Source organism: Anopheles arabiensis, chromosome 3 (assembly GCF_016920715.1).
Source record: "Anopheles arabiensis isolate DONGOLA chromosome 3, AaraD3, whole genome shotgun sequence".
In the NCBI taxonomy this organism is placed as follows: domain Eukaryota; kingdom Metazoa; phylum Arthropoda; class Insecta; order Diptera; family Culicidae; genus Anopheles; species Anopheles arabiensis.
Window position 1 is genome coordinate 57907178 of NC_053518.1, and position 19501 is coordinate 57926678.

Sequence of the window (19501 nt, forward strand, 5' to 3'; positions counted from 1 at the left end):
GGTAGGCCCACTGATGTTGCCACCATCAGTTTGGTCTTTGCCTCGTTTATCTGCAATCCGAGGTTCTCTGCCGCCTGCTCGATCCCTTGGTAGGCTTCTGCTACATAGGAGAGCCGCAGACCAATGATGTCTATATCATCAGCGTATGCCAGGATCTGGGTTGACTTATAGAAGATGGTTCCCGTAGTCTCCACCCTCGAGTCACGGATGGCCCTCTCTAGTGCCAGGTTGAATAAGAGACAAGCAAGCCCGTCCCCCTGGCGCACACCTTTGGTGGTAGCAAAAGGTCCTGAGAGTTTTTCATCCACCCTCACCTGGCATGTAACGTTGGTCATAGTCATTCTAACTAGCCTTATCAGTTTGGGCGGGATTCCAAAAGAGCTCATAGCGTCGTACAGTTTTACCCTGGCTATGCTATCGTATGCGGCTTTGAAATCTATGAAGAGATGGTATGTGTCATTTCTTTATTCAGCCATCTTCTCCAAGATCTGCCGCATGGTGAAGATCTGATCAGTGGTAGATTTTCCGTTTCGGAATCCTCTTTGATAGTTTTCGACTATTTCTTCGACGTGCGGGACAAGGCGATCCTGAAGGATCAGGGAGAATATTTTATAGGCGGTATTCAACACCGTAACACCTATAGTTGTAGCAGTCCAACCTATCTCCCTTCTTGTATATGGGGTAGATGATGCCGAGATTCCAATCACAAGGCATCGATTCGTTAACCCATACCACAGTAACAATTTGATGAATCTCGTTTTCTAGTGGTGCACCTCTGTGGTGATCATACCACATACCGCGTACCCGTAAGGCGCTACGTTTTTGTGTTCAGCACTGTCAGCGCCGGCAGTGCAATCACGACGTTGTACTAGCGTCCGCTAGATGGCACCAGAAATGATAGGGAGTAGCAGGACGACAACGTAGGGACCGAACATCCACGAACCATAGGAGAGCAGGGATAAACGATCACACCGATAGGAGAGCAGGGATAAACGATCGCACCGATAGGAGAGCAGGGATAAACGATCGCACCGATAGGAGAGCAGGGAGGAGATCGTCTTTCTCTTATCATTCCGACCGCCAAACTGTACGCTCGTGAGGTTCTTCCGTTCCGTTTATCTGTGCGTGATTATAGTGCGTAATAATAAAGTTGGTATACGACAAAGACCCAACACCTCCATTCTTGACCAGTTCGGCTGCGATTCCGTCGGTTCCGGGTGCCTTGTTATTTTTCAGCCGACGGATAGCCTTTGATGTTTCTTCTATGCTAGGTTTCAGTAGCATGATGATACAGATACATCTGCTTTTATATCTGTCACTAATGTCACGCTCCTAATCCAAAATGTCAGCAACAACGCCAACAAGTTCTCCTGTATCACAGGTCGGTTTTCGGTCGTCGTGATACGGTTGTGTTGGATCATGGTTCTCCAGTGATGAAGTATTCGTCGCCTTCCTTCCATCTATTCCTCTCTATCTCTCTTTTTTACATTTGGTGTCAGAAGTGGGATCACTGTGTGGAGTGAAACTACGGCTAGATGATAGCTACTTGTATGCGGCTACAAATGACAGCTACAGATTTCCTTTGTTCTAGAACTGTCAGCTTGTCGGCGCTCGTAACCCGATGTATGCGGGTTACGAGCGGCTACACAGTGACATATCTGTTATCGCTCATGTTTATACCATACATTGAAGTGTTGGAAAGTGACATTGAAAAATAAAATTTATTTTTAAATTGCATAATTATTTCAAAAATTTAAATTTAATATGAAAGAAAATGTTATAACATAATTTAAAATTATAAACAGTGAGTCTCGGTAGGTAAAACGAGTAAAGGTAGGTTGGAAACACAATTATTGAAAAAATATCTTGTTTTTGTTGGGCACACATTTGGGGCTGTAAGTTTCTACAATTACATTCACTTTATTATCTTAATCGTGCGCAGGAGAACAGTATTGTCGCGGTATCCGGAGTATTAAGAAAGAGAGCTTATCCGATCGGATGCTCCTTTTTATACCTTCTCTCTCTCTCGCTCGCCTATTCCTTCTCGAGCACCTATCCTTTCTCACGCACCTACGCACTCTCGCGAGGCTACGCATTTCTCGCGCTCATTATGCGTGTCCTGCCCAACTCTCCCGTTATCTTCTAAGCTCTCTAACTATCTACTTGAGACCCTCATTAACCCTTAATATCGCAGACCTCAAGTGATGAGAAAAAGCTGTCCTTCCCAATTCACTTAATTTGAACAGGCGAACACCACAGGGCTATTATTATCAGTTTTCTAGGAACATCCAAGCAGACATATTTGGTACGTCGGTCAAAGATACCATCGAAAGATTAATTCGACATGGAAGCAATAATTGGATCATATAAAAATAAAAAAAACGTAAGTTTATTTGTTCTCCCAAATAAATAATCATTATAGTCCTATAATTGCTTTGTTTTTAGCCAATACAAGCAACGGAAAAGGTATTGCACCTGATCCAGCTGGTTGGAACCTATCCATGCCTGTGGAAGGATTCTGAGCGGCAGTACAAAAACCAGGAAATAAGCCACCAGGCTTGGCGAGAAATTGGAGCAGCGCTAAACGAAAAACTAGAGGACGCCCAGGAAAAATGGAAAAACCTTATGAATACCTACAGATGCACCAAAAAAGAAATCGCTCGAAGCCAAACAACGGGTTCCGGTAAGTAAAATTCACTTTTTTATTAAACTTATTTAGTATTCACAGAGTACAAACCAGGCTGTTTTCAAAAATAATATTTTATTTGTGTTTTGGTGCTGCTTTTTAGGCGCCAGCAAAATCTTGCAGGATGTGTGGTACGGCTACGAAGCCATGTCGTTTCTGCATGACACGGTTGTTCCGCGTCGAACGCTAAATAGTGTAAGTAAAAAAGTGTGTGTGTAGAATGGTAATGGTTGCCGGCTGAATTTTACATTAAGTTATTCTACGAGGCTGTGGTAGAGAAAACGGAAGTGGATCGTTTAATTTCAAATGCCGCGCCAAGTGCAATCGCATGCTTTGCAACACTCTAGTCGGTCTCAAAGCAATATGTCGAAGAGGTAACATTGAAGTAGTGGATCCAACGTTAGATTCTTCAGATGTAGATGCCATGTTTCTAGAGCGTGCAAGAAGTGTTGAATTATAGTTCCAAAGTAGATGTCTGCGTTTGAAATTGTGCAGATGTATTGTTGCAAGGACAACTTTTTCCGCTACATCTGGTTCCAATTCCATTGGTTTTGCCAAAACTCTCCACACCTTTGCATCAATACCAAAACCGTTTTCAACTGTTCGACGAGCGCGTGAATGTCTGTAATTGAACAAACGTTCAATTGAGTTTGCTGCATGCCTTCCGCTGAAAGGTCGAAGGCAATATTCTTTAAATGCAAAGGCTTGATCACCCAAAAAGAAATATGGCACCTCGATGTTATAGGGAATTTGCAAAATTTCAGGAGCAGGTATATTTAACTCCCGTCGCTCCAGCCTTTCATATATAGCACTGTTTGCTAAGACACCTCCATCTGAGATACGCCCTTGACAACCGACATCAGCAAAAATAAAGTTGCAATGTGCGTCCACTATACCCAACAGCACGATGCTAAAGTTTTGTTTGTAGTTGAAAAATTGGCTTACAGTATTTGCAGGCTGTTTTAACGTTACATGTTTTCCATCAATGGACCCTATTACGTGGGGAAAATTCCATTTTTCTTCAAAGACTTTTGAGATCTTGAGCCATTCTGTAGCATTAGACGGTAACTGAAACGAAATAAAATTAAAATAAATTTTATTATATATTTTTACAGGCAAATCTGGTAAAAACCCCTACGGCGTCAACCTCCAACGCTTGCTCTACAACCACCTCCACAGCTGCCCCTACAGCTACCTCTACCTCCATTGCTGCCCCTACAGCTACCTCCACCTCCACTGCTGCCCCTACAGCTACCTCCACCTCCACTGCTGCCTCAACGGAGCTACCTCCGACGTAGACAGTGGTATGCTTCAGGGCCGAACGCCTTCCAAAGGTCAAAAGAGGAAGCTCGACCGTTCAACACGATCACAGCAAATTACAGATTGTTTAGAGACTGTTAAAGCCTTGGTAAACCCAGCTACTACTTCTGCAGCGTCCTGTTCCAAAGCCAGAGCTTTGGGTAGCTTAGTAGAAGCACAAGTTGCCACTTACGAGCAAAGTCACCCACAGTTCTGTGCAAAGCTTATTCAGGCTGTGACAACAACAATGAACGAGCAAATTGAAATTTTTTATGAAGATCAACTTGTGGAACATAATGATCATGCCTACTTCTAATTACCCAAGTGCCTATTTGTTAGCTGTTTTACTTTGACAGTAAATTCTATGAACTTTTGGTACAAGAAAAATAAAAATTAAGAATTTTGATGAAATAATTTTCATAACAGTACTATTTAGCCTTTAACGCATGAATTTGTGTTAATAAAATATAAATGTTTTATATTGTTTGCTTAAAACGTATCTTTCGCAGTTTGTATATTTAATTGAGAGTTGGCCACTGAAGCGTTTGGACGTGTTTCTGCGTTGCTCCTGTGTACTGTCTGTTTTTGGTGTGATTTTGGTTTGAAATCGTTCGTTTTTGAGTTTGTGAAGCTGTTCCTGTCGCAAGTTTTGCTGTGTTGCTGTGTTGAAGCATTTTGTTCCTGCATCGTACGAGAATTTCTACGAGAACGCGTACCTGAATTGTATTTCTACGTGATTTCTGTTTCATTGGCGACTGCGGTTCAGTGTTATTGACCCTGCTTAATACACTCAGAGAGTAATTCGCACCAGCTCATCAATCAGTGTCCTCTCCGTTCACTCTCACTGCTCACCTAAGTAATCGATACTCTCTCTCATAATGGACTGTGCAATCTGCTCTACTACTATCAACAAAGATCCGGTTGTTTGTATTGGCAATCTTCCTTTTTCGGAGTGCAATTCTGCCTTTCATCCGGAATGCATTAAACTTGCCGACACTTGTGTTAAGGAGATGGCACGCAATCGTGGTCTCTGCTGGATGTGCGAGAAATGCCGTGACTCGAGATCAGATTTTTTCTCATCAATTTCGTGCTTGATGAATACACTGAAAGATGAGCTGAAAAATGCAATACGGAGTGAGCTTGATCAAAGGATATCTCAGCTCACTAAAGTATGTGTCCTTTAAGATTGGCATTGGCGAGCTCGTTTTCTTTCCTTCAACTTGGCCATGCGGATTTGTTTACCGCCAGTTTGAATTTCACCAACGTATACAGAAACAATTCACACCAACACTCCCAGTATCTTGCTTTCCTGCTTCAAACAATTCAACTGCTAGAAGTTTCTCAACTACTAATTCTATGCATAATGATGTCAACTGCATAAATGTGATCCCACCAACACACACAACACAACATAGTCCATCACCGAGCCATCATCTTAAAAATGCAAACTCACCTGAAACTCACCTGACTCAAAATAATTCCTCCGGTTCGACTTTTTTAAGCCAACATTCAGTCATTCAACTTTACCTATGGAGCCAGTACTAAACACATTCAATATATTTTATCAAAACGTGAGAGGCTTACGTACTAAAACCTCTGAATGTTTTGCTAATACTGCAATCGCCGACTGGGATGTTATCGTTCTTACGGAAACGTGGCTAGATGACAGCTTTCCATCTGAGCTTTTGTTTGATAACAACCGCTTTAATACATTCCGTACGGATTGTTCTGCAGCAAACAGTAACAAATGTAAAGGTGGTGGTGTCCTCGTTGCGATCAATGCAAATTATGCTTCCTCTCTGTGCTCGACAAACACATCTACAATTGAATGCCTTTGGGTTCGAGTAAAAGTTCTTAATGTTTCGCTAATCATCGGATCATTTTATTTGCCTCCTGATCAATCAGCCAACATGGACACCATAAATGCATTCTGTAATTCATTGCACTTAACGAGAGAGAAATATAAGAATGACTTTTTTATTCTGTTTGGGGACTTCAATCAACCTAATCTTAAGTGGGATATCAACGGCAAATTTCCGACACTGAATCTTATGCTTACCCGACTATCCCCTACCAGTCAAGCTCTACTCGATGAACTAAGCTTTGAAGGTCTTCGCCAACTTAACACTGTTCTAAACCACAATAATAATATGTTAGATCTAGTGTTTGCGAACGACAAAGTTACTGATTACATGAGGCCAATCGAATTATGCATCGAAAGTATTGTTGAACCTGATGGACATCATCCAGCTTTACTTACATACTTCACGCTCCCGCAATACAGTGTACCGTCATCTCAACCCCCACGTCAAGCAGATTTCAATTTTAGACGAACTAATTTCACTGATCTCGTTTCTGCACTTAACCAAATCAACTGGGACTCTATCGCTGATTATGACGACATCAACGACAGTGTGGCTGAATTTTCTTCTCAAATGAATGAACTGTTTGAATAATTCATCCCAGGGTTTAATGTTCGCGCTGATCCACCATGGACCAATTCTGCACTACGTTTGGCTAAACGTCGAAGATCACGGGCCCTTAAAAAACTGTATCGACTAAAAAACAGCACTAATCAAATAAATTTTGCTCGCGCCTCAAAAATATATAAGCAGCTGAACCGAACCGCCTACTCCAACTACGTCAGGAAAATTGAAATCAATATCAAAAGACATCCCACATCATTCTAGAAATTTGCTAAAGATAAAGAATCCTGTGGACGACTTCCTTCCTCGATGCAGTTTGAGGGAAACACCATTACCGGAGACGAAGAGTTTTGCAATGCATTTGCCTCATATTTCTCTTCTGTGTACACCAACAATTCCTCGGTACCGTCTAACTCAACATCGGCTTTATCCTTCATAAATGATGAGGTTAATTTATGCACACCACTAATCAACGATGATGAGGTGGAATCTGCTATTTCGTTGTTGAAGCTTTCCTACGCACCTGGGCCTGACAATATTCCCAGCGCAATTCTCATTAATTGCAAGGCTGCTCTCATTCCCATACTGACCAAACTATTCAACAAATCCTTGCAATCGAAATGCTTCCCGCGTCTTTGGAAATCATCGTGGATGTTTCCTGTTTATAAAAAATCTGACAAAAGTAATGTGTGCAATTATAGAGGAATTTCAAAGTTATGTGCGTGCAGTAAACTGTTTGAAAAGATAATGTCTCGTCATATGCTCCAAGCCTTTTCACCATTAATTTCTAATGTTCAACATGCCGAAACGATCGATTGAGACCAATCTAATATACTTACTTAACTTTTGCCACTCCTATATTGACAAGGGCTTACAGGTTGACGTCATTTATACTGACTTCTGCGCTGCTTTTGACAAGGTCAACCACTTTCTATTGCTATCTAAATTATCAAAGTATGGTGTTCACACAAATGTTGTTGAGTGGTTAAGAAGTTATTTAACTGATCGTTGCATTAATGTTAAGATAGGAACTAGTTTATCTGCCAAATTCCATAATTTATCTGGTGTTCCTTAAGGGAGTATATTAGGACCTTTACTATTTATTATATTTATTAACGATGTCGTGTTTGCTATTCCTCATGTTAAATTGTTATTATATGCTATATATGTTATTTTCTGCATGGTGTTTTAATAATGAAATGTTACTTAATGTTAGCAAATGTAGTTGTATAACATTCTCAAAGAAAAAAAATCCTATTATTTATAACTACAAAATCAATGAAGACAGCGTTCCACGTTTTTCTCAGGTTCGGGACTTGGGAGTTATTTTAGACAGTAAGCTTAGTTTATCTAGCCATTATCAAACTAAAGCTCTTAAACTGTTAGGATTTGTCTTACGTGTCTCGGCCGACTTTAAAGATCCTTTCAGTTTAAAAACATTATACTGTTCTTTAGTCCGTCCCATCCTGGAATTGGCCAGTGTAGTATGGTGTCCCCATCAAATCACATACATATATAAAATTGAAAAAAATCAGAAAAAAATCACACGTGTTATGTTTCATCGTCTACCCTGGTCAAACCAAATTCCATGTCCTTCGTATAATGTTCGGTGTTTACTATTTGGCTTAGAGACTTTACAGCATAGGAGAACTACGGCTCAGATAACTTTTATGCATAAATTATTAATTGGAGATTTTGATGCACCTGACATTTTAAATTTTATTTGCTTTTCTACTCCCTCTAGAGGTCTTAGAAATAGAGAGCTACTAAGAAGCCCTTTTAGATCGACTGGTTTTGGTGCCAATGATCCACTGCTCAAAATGATTGATGTGTATAATAGGTTAGGGTTATCAGCAGATTTCAATCAATCCGTTAGTCAGCTGCGTCAGCATATTCAAGTTAGTTCTAGGGCCATACTTTAAACTTGTACTCTGTAAGCATTAAGTTATTTAGGCATACTGCCCGATAACTTTGATTTAAATAAATAAATAAATAATAAATAAATAATTGGGTGATGATTACTGGGCAGTTCGGTGGAGACATTTAGGGTTCCCCAAGACGATAGCTTAGGCCGGTTTCGTAATACAGGCGGTGCTCGAGATATACGGTACCTCTTATTCGCGGATTCGGAGATACGCGGTTTTCAAAATTTGACAGTTCTTTGAGCAAATTGTACTGATTTTATACATCAATTTTAAATGGCCAAATAATTTTTAAATTCTGGTTGAATGTTGAAAGAGCATTTCAAAAAGTTTGAAACTGTTATATTCAGTCTGAATCATAGCAAATAATTAATGAAGTGGCTTAGGCCCGTGTCTGTGCTCCATCGCATGCGATTTTATCGCATGTACTGTCAAACGCTTTTTCGTATAATATTGCGATTGTTTGGATGATTTTAATGATATAACGATTATGAAAAATTAAGTTGAGATTGTTCATACAAAACACCACACATTTAGTTTGACAGATAAAATCGGATGCGGCGTCCGACGAAATCAAAATTTTTTGAATCCGTCGTATGACGAAATCGCACGTCCGACGTTATCTGTCAAATTTCATATAAAATTTTGACAGGCCTTCCGATAAAATCGCATCCGATGGAGCACAGACACGGACCTTAAACAACATCCTAGTTGCAAAATTACACGATAATAAGGGGTATTTTGGATGCAAATCACGAGATTCGACAAACGCGGAAAATTGAGAAAATTGAAAATTTGAGTTGTTCCATAAGCAATGTTATTAATAATACGTTTGGTAAGTACACTTTCAAAATTATATAATTTCATGAAATATACTAATTTTGCTTAAATTTTCTCTCTGCTGGTATTATTTTCTATGAATGAAATATGATTAAAAGAGAGCAAATATGATGGAAAAATAGAACATAATGCATATTTCAATAATATGCAACACATTTGAAACGTTCGATTTTTTAGTAACAAAGATGAAATGATGAGATGAACACAAAAACATGGTTTAAAAATATTTGTTTATGAATAATTCCTGCTTTTATTTTCATATTTTATAAAAATCATCAGAAAAGTCCAAGAAGTATATAATTACTAATTAATTTAATATGGTGCAATATTGAAGGCAACCAATGGAATAACCGGTACCATGCGTAAAATAAAATATTTTATAAATATTAAATGAAGCTTTAAAATTCTAATTTCTTTATCAACGTTAATAAGGCTAATGCCTTTATCATTACACCAAATTAAAAATTTATTAATAAGTATCACACCATAAGTTATGAAAGTTTTAAAATTAAAAAGTATCACTTCTCATACAAAATGTATGGGATACCCTTTTATACCGGTCGTAGAGATAAGGTTTATCAAAAGTAAATATATAAAAATATTAAGGTTTTTCTTTTAAATAAGTTCATCATGTTCCCTTCATAAGAATACAATTTCCTAAAGATACGTGAAATTAAGTAGTTACTGTTTTTAATTAAAAAGTTATTTCAGTATAAAAATGAAAATATTACTCGAATATCCCATCGTAGAGTTAAAGATACATTAGATGTATTGAATACTATGGGACTTTCGAAATATTCCTATTAAACAAATACACTTCATCATAGATGGATATATCGGATCGAATACAATCCATCTTGGATGGATATATGTGATATATCACGTCGGAATATTTACACTCATCTGTTCAGTTCAATTTCTATTTACAACTAACAATAATAAATACATGGGAGTAGCTTATGATATAGTTGTTATAGTATACATATAATAAAGGTATATAGTTTTAGAGTAACAGTAAATTAGTATACTTTTCAATTAGTTTACGTATTCTTTCAACGCAAGTTCTGGCGGTGTGAAAGAAGAAATGCGCTGTGTGTGCTGTGTGCGCGAGTAGCTGTGTGCGGTAGTGCGCTGTGTGCGCGAGTAGCTGTGTGCGGTAGTGCGCTGTGTGCGCGAGTTTGCTGTGTGCAAAAGGTTCAGCGCTGTGTGCGCGAGTTGCTGTGTGCGTTAGTGCGCTGTGTGCGCGAGTGCTGTGTGCAAAAAGAAATGCGCTGTGTGCGCGAGTAGCTGTGTGCGTTAGTGCGCTGTGTGCGCGGGTTTGCTGTGTGCAAAAGGTTTAGCGCTGTGTGCGCGAGAGTGCCGCAAACCGTGCCGCATCTGACGTGTGTTTTCGAAGACGACAATTGTGAAATTGAAATGGAGAGTGTACCAAAAACGGCTTGACTTGTTTGTAAGTGGTAGACAATCGTGTTTTTCAAATCGAGGATTGCTAGTAGACTGTGGACAGTTGTTAATTGGAATGGAAAACCCTGTAATTTGTTCATTTGAGACCACTATTTCGCCAACTTCAATCGGAGACACCTTTTTCAACCATTTCTCGCGTTTGTTTAATTGTGGTAAATATTCTCTAATCCACCGTGTCCAGTAATGTTGCGCTATTAATTGAATCCTTTTCCAGCTCCTTCTGGTAGCTGCCCAGCAAGCAGGTAAGACGGCCATTTGGGGAACTTGAGGTTTAGCTAGTTTACAGTAGAACGTCGTTATCCGGGGACGGATTAACCGGCGGGCGGCTTAACCGTGCGCATAAATCTGACAGCTGATCATACGTACAGCGAAAGTTTGCAGCGATAATCAATTGGGTAACCAGTTTCTTGTGCAGCTCGGTAGTGTCTAGGGGTATTTTCGAAATTCATTTTTGTTCATTAACAGTTGTTAAACCTACAGGTACACCTACATCAAACCTACAGTTATTGATTGAAATAATATTCTACTAACGATTAATCGATTGATTCTAGGTGAATTAATAATAAAACTAGTGAATTATTATTATCTTGGACCATTATCCGTGCAAATCGATTAACCGGCAACCGTCCGGTCCCGAGCTGCCCGGATAATCGACGCTCTACTGTATTTTTGTAACTCTGACAGGTTGCTATTACCATTTTAAGTACTGCTCTCCTATCTATTACATAGAAACGTTGCCTCAGAAACGTGGCCAGTGCTGTTTCGAACTTCTTGTAGTATAATCGTTCATGGTAGAGCCGTACAATTACATAGGTGATTTCATTTTTCTTTGGTAATATGATGGGATTTTTGCCTTTTCTTCGATAAATGATAAACCAGTTAGCCTTCCTTTCATTCGCAACAAACCATCTGCATCTAGCATAGGATTCAAAATTCTTATGGGGCTTTTCTTTGATATTTCCTTTCCAAACTTTAATAACATTATATCTTCATTATACGTTTCCATTTGAGCCTTTTTATGAGAAAATTTTCTGCCCTATCTAATTGTTTTTTAGTTACTTCCAACAACATTTTATATTTCTGCCCAAGCCCAATGGCTAATTCTCGTTTCAATTCAACCCAACTTCAAGGCCAATGTGAATTTATGACTGTAAAATCTATTAGGTCAGTAGAGTGCGTTATAAACATCGGTCTGATATCTACTAGAGTAGTAAAATCGTAGTCGGTTGTTGTGAAATTCCTTTGCTTTAAAAATAAAGGACCAGATATCCATATGGAATCCCCTTTTATTCTTTTAGTTGCTTCATCTGCAGGATTGTCTTTGGACGCAACCCAAGTGCCACAAATCCACTTAACGACCACTAAACGGCTTCTAAACGACTCAAGTTCTCTACCTAAACGGAATATAGAAAGACTTCGTTTAGCAGACGGCAAACGACTCATGCATTCTAAAAATAGCAAAAGCTGGTGGCGCCATCTGTTTGTGGGATACCCAACCAGTTGAGCTTCATCGCTTGCAGCAGAGCTTTCTCATTTCCTCTGTACTGTTGTATGGTTTCGCATTGAAGTTATGCATCGCTAGAACTAGAACGGCGATACGATTGTTTAAATACTAAACTCCAACTGAAACCACCAGCACTGAAGCAAGTGAGATTTGAGTAATAGTCGTTGGTGTTGATACCCACGTATCTGACCACACGACCATTCATATAGATTTTTGCTCAGAAAGTTAGAAGGCTATATAGGTCATGATAAGATGAAACTTGTCGAAACACATTGCAAGAAAAGGATAGCAATATAATGATGAGTTGTAATACGCCATCTATTGATCAAACCAATGAAGCTGTGGAGCTTTCATTTTTTTTCTATGGATATTCAATTTTCCAGTCGTTTAAGCTTAATCTGTGGCGCTTGGGAATCCAATGCCATTCGCTCGCGTGAGTTTTGCAGAGGATTTCGCTAACTCTAAAGACTACAAACTGCTTGTACCTCCTTGGTTCCAAACATATCCAGCTTAGCACGGTTCTTGAGTCGGACCAAAAATAAATATTATCAATATTGAGTCTTAACTCCGATCGGATAGTATCGGCTAGTCTTCCCCCCATTACCGCTACCTGCAGCTCAAGTCGAGGTATTGTTAAAATTTTAAGTGGCACTACCCTCGATTTTCCCGCAGCCAATTGCATATCTACTCCTTCCTTATGGACTGTGCGAATATACATGTATGTGACAAATGCTTGTTCAGACGCATCAACAAATGAGTGAAGTTCTCTTGTGATTGGCTCTCCTGCTTGTGAATAATATATCTGTAGTTCCCATGTTTTTAATTCCTTCAACCTGTGCAACCAGTTTTGCCATTTTTTATTTAGAACAGGATGAATATTTTGATCTCAATCTATCTTCAACTTCCATACTTCTTGCATTAGTATTTTGGGCTCTATAGTATAACTGGTAAGGAGCCCCATTGGATCATAAATTTTCATTGTTTTTGCAAGCATTTCTCGTTTGCTGACTGAATGGGCAGGAATGATCAGATCATTCAATATAAACTTGAATACATCCTTTTCTTTTTCCCAGTACTGCCCTAAAATTTTATCAAAATTTGAGGTGCCTTCGCTTATTTTTAAAACAGATTGGGTTGAAACACGTTCACAAGGAATTTGGTTGGTTAAGTGACTAGAATTGTATATGAAATTTCGAATAAAAACATCTGTCATCTGTTCGAATTCTAATGCGGTGAAACATTTCTTGAATATCGCCAGAGACTCCAATGCTGCCTTCTCTAAATCTTAACAGGATACCAATGGGTTGAGGGACTGCATCAGGTCCTGTCAGCAGCTGAAAATTTAGAGAGATCCCCATGTTCCGAGCCGCGGCGTCAAAGACCAACCTTGGCATTGGGTTTAATTTGTTTAAGTTCATTACTGCGAAATGTGGTATATAGTTCAGATTCCTGTTGTGTATTCGTTATTCCGTGTTAACTTCTTTAGCGTATCCCTTTTGGCAGTATAACGAAATTTCGTTGTGGTACCATCAGTTTTTTAGATTTACATCTTATTCAAGTATTTCAAGGGGGAGTATTTTTCATCAAGTTCAATGCCCTTTCTTCATGTTTTGAGGTTATTATATTTGGGCTAGGTTGAACACCCGGAACACATAAGGTTGAAGACATTAGGCGCAGCCTAATTACAGCTGTTTGCGACAGTGTGTGTGGTATTGTTTCGGGATTTAAAGTATGATCGGTGTGTTGATGGTTTGTTTAATGTTTAGGAGAACGTCTAACGATAATCAATTTTTTTTTAATTAGAACATGTTTGCGGCTTCAATGACCTTTTAAGCATCATGTAAGATAGTTTATAATGATGATAAAAGAATTTTTTTGAATGTGCTAAATTTTTTCTCGAGTTTTTGGGTCTCCACAGAGACACACACATACACACAAACATACTTACAGCGCGATTAATGTGACCTCTATCATGCCGTGATCCCCCAAACAGCCCAGTGCTGTGGATGAGGATGCGCTACAAGATAGTCAAGCCAGCAATTCTTCAAACCCCAAAACTGTTTCATTCTGATGCGATTTTCACCCGCTGTGGCTTTAAAGTCCATGCATGTTTGATTACTGCAACCTGAGAGACAACAAAACTCAATTGCATTTTCGAGCACGAATATCCGGAAATTCGAGTAAAGTTTCATAAAATAGAGCCTTAAACTTCCCTTAAATTGCACCAGTGTTAGGGAATTTAGAAAAAGTCCTTTAAAATAATCTGTGGTGCGATGTTTCAGTTTCTTTCTTCTAGATTCGCTCGGGAATTATTTTTCCTATCGTTATAGTTGGTCATGTAGCCATTTTATACTTAAATAATACCGATTAAAAAAAAATACCGTCGAACAAAATTAGCTTTCGTTTTTCATCCAAAACCAAAGCTATGAATGTAAAATGAGTTCAACGGCCTTGGAATGCGTTCGGTTCGATAAGTTCATGGTCTTTGATCGATTGCATTCCGTGCATTTGTCGCGCCAGTACGGTTGATCCGGCAGCAACAAAGTCCAGACAAAATTTTCCCCGGTACGGATGGCAATCCAAGCCCTTGCTACGACGGACAGTTCATACGTGGTTAGAACCCACGACGGGCATGATGCACCAATTTTCGGCCAATGATGCACCAATGCAGGAAGAGGAAGACGTAAATTTGTTGGATTTATTTCGTTGATTTCGATATAATAAAAAAAACCGTTAAAATATTTGGTCACCTTTCTTCTAAAAAAAATCAATTTATTACAGCCGTTGCCGTCAAATTTTGGCCGTAAGTCATGTATTTTTGTCTCGTAGGCGTCAATTTTTGACAGTGTGCATCAATTTTTGTCTCGTAGGCGTCAATTTTTGACAGTGTGCATCAATTTTTGTCAGTGCACATCAATTTTTGTCTTAAAAGCACCAAATCTTGTCTCATGGTCATAAATTTTTGTCTCTTGGTATTTTTTCGTTATTTTAATATTTTAATAATTGCAGAATGGACAGCACAATAAAAGCAGTTATACAATGCAAAGGAATTAATTCAGGAATTCTATTTATTTCACATAGTTTTACGTCCTTTTTATAATAATATAAAGACAATTTAGAGAAGATTAATCTTCGATTATTTCTTCATTTTGGCATTGTGGCAAATAGTCAAATAAATTCCTAAAATAGTTCTCGCAATCCGTACGGGTTATCATTGTACTGCCATTTTCAATTAAGGAGTACAAACTATCTTCATTTTCTGGGTTCCTTCGTTTAACGATATTCTTCCATTTAGAGAACATATTCTCTATAGGGTTCAAAAATGGCGAATACGGTGGCAGAAACATTATTTTGAATCCTGTATGTGTTTTGACCAGCTCTTTAACCCTTGCAGAATGATGGAACCTAACGTTGTCCATAATTAATACGCCGGTTGTTATATTTTTTTCCTCTAATTTTTGAAAAAGATCTTCCAAAAATGCCACGAAAGAGTCTGTGTTGAACGGAAAAGGTTGTGAGGAATAACTGATGATTTCATGTTTGTTGATCGCACAACAAATTGAAATATTTTTCGATCGGATATAGGGTACTCTTTGCACTGCTGGTCGGCCGACTAAAGCCCTACCGTATCCTAATCGCATAGATACATTAAAGCCCACCTCGTCAATGAATATCATATTTGATTCAGGAATTGTCGCTAAATTAGCCATAAAGTCAAGTGCATAAGATTTCCGAATGCTTAATGTAGAATTAAAATTTCGCCTCTCTGGTATTTGTGATGTACGTTTAAAAGAAAAATTGAAATTTTTGATTGACCTCTGAATGGTGGACGTGCTAACAATCACATTACATCCATTTTTATGTCTGCGTTTAATTTCTTTTAACGACAAACAGCAATCCTCGTCTAACCATTGCCTTATTTTGTTTTGGACGTCTTCATTCACTTTTGATGTTGATGGATAACCTCGTTTTTGAATTGGCACATTCCCTGTTTCCCTATATTTTTTAAGAATTGCATTCACTGTTGTACGCTGTATTCCTACAATTCTCCTATTTCTTTTGGTAGTTTTCTGCTATTGTGCAAGGAGCACACTCGCTCTCGATCTGCGTTTGTCGTTAGATGATTTTTTTTACTCATGTTTTGTCGAACATAAAAAACTAATTTTGGAATCCAGGAAGTTTACTTTGTTGAAGTTCTGCAAAAACATACAAATGTTACTTTATCACGTTTTATGACGACATAACAACAGTTTAACTTACGAAATAAACACAAAAGCTGGGGAAGCTTGCAGTGATTTTATAGCTTTATGTATTCTGAAACATCCAAACTAAATTTTTCATGCACGTTGCCAGTTGTATTGTTTTGGAATAATCTGAATTTTGCTTTAATTGCTAGGTCCATAAATAACTGCAGGTTGATCCCGCGTACTTTGACAAATCTGGATTTGACAATTAGGGAACCACAGATTTATAAAAAGCTATTTCCCTCATAGCAGTCTCCAGAGGTATCCCCGTTCATGATGGCGACCAAAATCAGATACATAAACCTACCTGTTGTCTATTTATCCACCTTGCTCAAATGACGCTTTCAGATACAGCACACGTAATTCAATTATTATTTATTATTAATTAATTAATTAATTAATCTTCAACGGGCCCTATGGCCTAATTAAGATGTAACAGTTCATTTAAAAAAAAAAAAAAAAAAAAAAAAACATAACAAAACATGATTTGCAGCGCAATTCACTGCGGCCATGGCAAAAGCCGGAGACGTTCCTTGAAGCACTGAGTTGAGATGTCGAAGCAATCCGAGACAGTGTTGAAGACAGCCGACATGCGGAACATAGGGTCAGACCGACCAGCGCTGGAACGGGGTTGAGCGAGCCGTAGAGTTTCTCTAGACCTAAGTGTTCGGGATGGTGCATATATATCGACTCGATGCAACAAAGGCGATGAGTCGATAGAGCCATTTAGCAATCCAGCGATGAAAGAACACTGTGCATTGCGTCTTCTAACCGAAAGAGGTTCAAGGCCTAGAAGACGGCACCGCGCAGCATACGGAGGAAGATTATTGCGATCCTGCCAGGGAAGTAGGCGTAGGGCATATCTCGTGAGCTTACGTTGAATCGCCTCAAGTCGAGCAATTGAAGAAGCGGTAGTTGGGCTCCAGACTACGCACGAATATTCCAGAACCGAACGAACGATACAGTTGTAGACAGCTTTGATGCACATGGGGTTGCGGAATTCATTAGTTGTCCGGATAACCACGCCAAGTAATTGATTTCCTCTAGCTACAACGTCATCAATATGCTGTTGCGTGCGTTGAAAGTTCAAACTAGAGTCAAGCAGAACGCCCAGGTCTTTGGCATGATTTTGTCGATTAATTGCAGTGCCGTCTATGAAGTAGTTACCAGTGACTGGGCTCCTGCATCGACTAAAAGACACACAGTAGCATTTCTCGATGCAGATAGTCAGTCCATTACGCTTGCACCACGAACAGAAAATTTCGATGCAGTCTTGCAGGAATGTACAATCACCTGTGTTGTGAATAGGCGCAAAAATTTTTGCATCGTCGGCAAACAGACTGATACTGTCGGGAGGTAGAGCGAGGGTAACATCGTTGATGAACAATATGAAGAGAAGCGGGCCAATATTGCTTCCTTGTGGCACACCCGAGCTGCTGACTATTTATTTGGACATGTGCTTATCAATTTTCACGATGTATGTGCGATTAATTAGGTAAGACTTAAGCCACTGTATGAGCGAGCTGGGAAGTCCTAGTTTATCGAGTTTAGCGAGAAGAATTTCGTGCGGAAGAGAGTCGAATGCTGCTTTCAGATCTGTATAAATTGCATCGACTTGAGCTCCGGCATCAATTTGACTAGTGCAATAGGTTACAAATTCAACCAGGTTCGTGGTAGTCGACTTTTTTGGCACGAATCCATGTTGATACGGGAATAGGAACCATCCAAGATTTCCTCCATGTTTTGGGAAAGTAGCCATTGGCTAGCGATGCATTGAACAATTTTGCAAGGATAGGTGCTACTGTCGTTTGACAGCGTTTCAGCACGGTAGAAGGAATTCCGTCGGGTCCAGGAGCGAAGGAAGGCTTTAGTTGCGCTAGGGCAGATAAAATGATCTCACTGTCGATGAAAGGAGTGCTCATGTTAATTGCGCCAGCCGGAGTGTTGACGAGAGCAGCATCAATGGTATCGGTATCATTCATGGCCGGTGAAAAGCAATCTGCGAAGCGATCCGCGAAGAAATTGCACATTTCATTAGTGTTGGTTGCTCCTTTGTACGTAATGGATTTCGGTGTATGCGTGGATTTTGTTTTGCTGTTGTAGAAGCGCCAAAACGAGTCAGGCCACCTGCAGAGGTTACGTTGAATTTTACTCAAATATCTGCCATATCGAAACCTGTTATAGCTACAGTATAAAGAGTGCGTTTCAAAGTAGATCGAGCAAGATCTTTGGCAGCGGCGAGTTTGGTAGTGACGATAAGCAGCTCTTTTTACACGTTTGAGTCGTTTGAGTGTGCGGTCCGCCCATGGGGGGTTAGGTTTAGAACGCTGAACTGGGACGCATACAACAAAGGCTTGCAGCATGAAGGACGAGAATGAACATACTGCTTCGTCAAGTGAAATAAAATTGGAACAATGAAAGCTATTGTTAAACATTGATATCATGTCGTTCAGTTTCACATAGTCAGCTTTAGCAAAGTTATAACGATAAAATGCGGTTGTCGTCGAGTTTTGTCGCGTCGTCGAATTGCGTCGGGTCGACGAGTTAATACGTATATTGAAGTCAAACGCCGGATGGTAGGAGTCAAGAGGTACAAGCGGAACAACACTTGGAAAGACAGGCGAACACAATTTAGCTGCAGCATTGTTAGCGTAGAGCAGGTCAAGCATGCGTCCGTGCGAATTATTGATGTGATTAAGTTGCACTAATCCGTTAAATTTAAATCCATCCACAAAGGTGTTGTTGGCCAGTGAGCGCGCAGTTGGTTCATAGTGCGTGATTGATGAGTATGCTGGCGAGGACGAAGGATCAGCTGTGGACCAGCTTATGCTAGGCTGATTGAAATCGCCAATAACAAACAGCAGATCCGAAGGCTTCAGTGTGAGAGTGAAGCTGCTGATACAATCATTTAGAGAGCGAAGAGTCGATATCTCGGAGCTAAGCTGCGGTGGAATGTATACTACCATGACGTACAGATGTGCGTTATTGTAGGCGACGCGCACACAAATATACTCGAGAGAACGATCACGGGAAGGTACTCGTATGCGTTAGAAACGGCTAGCAAAACACCACCACCGCGAGAGTTAGAGCCGCTGAGAGAGCGATCACAGCGGTAA

The 19501-nt window shown here is 39.6% G+C and overlaps 1 protein-coding gene across 1 annotated transcript; it reads left to right on the top strand.

Annotated features, from left to right (window-relative positions):
- Positions 1 to 2155: 2155 nt before the first annotated feature.
- On the top strand, positions 2156 to 4314 carry LOC120902953 (endochitinase A-like). The gene is made up of 4 exons (XM_040312053.1): positions 2156 to 2383; positions 2446 to 2683; positions 2790 to 2881; positions 3802 to 4314. The coding sequence occupies exons 1-4, from the start codon at positions 2345 to 2347 to the stop codon at positions 3982 to 3984; spliced, it is 552 nt and encodes a 183-aa protein (XP_040167987.1). The 5' UTR covers positions 2156 to 2344; the 3' UTR covers positions 3985 to 4314.
- Positions 4315 to 19501: the final 15187 nt, after the last annotated feature.

Excerpts from the sequence above, each read along its gene's own strand:
- LOC120902953 (XM_040312053.1), top strand. The coding sequence starts at position 2,345 with ATGGAAGCAATAATTGGATCATATAAAAATAAAAAAAAC. Across the intron at positions 2,684-2,789 it reads AAGCCAAACAACGGGTTCCG|GCGCCAGCAAAATCTTGCAG; the intron begins GTAAGTAAAATT and ends GCTGCTTTTTAG. Across the intron at positions 2,882-3,801 it reads CGCGTCGAACGCTAAATAGT|GCAAATCTGGTAAAAACCCC; the intron begins GTAAGTAAAAAA and ends ATATTTTTACAG.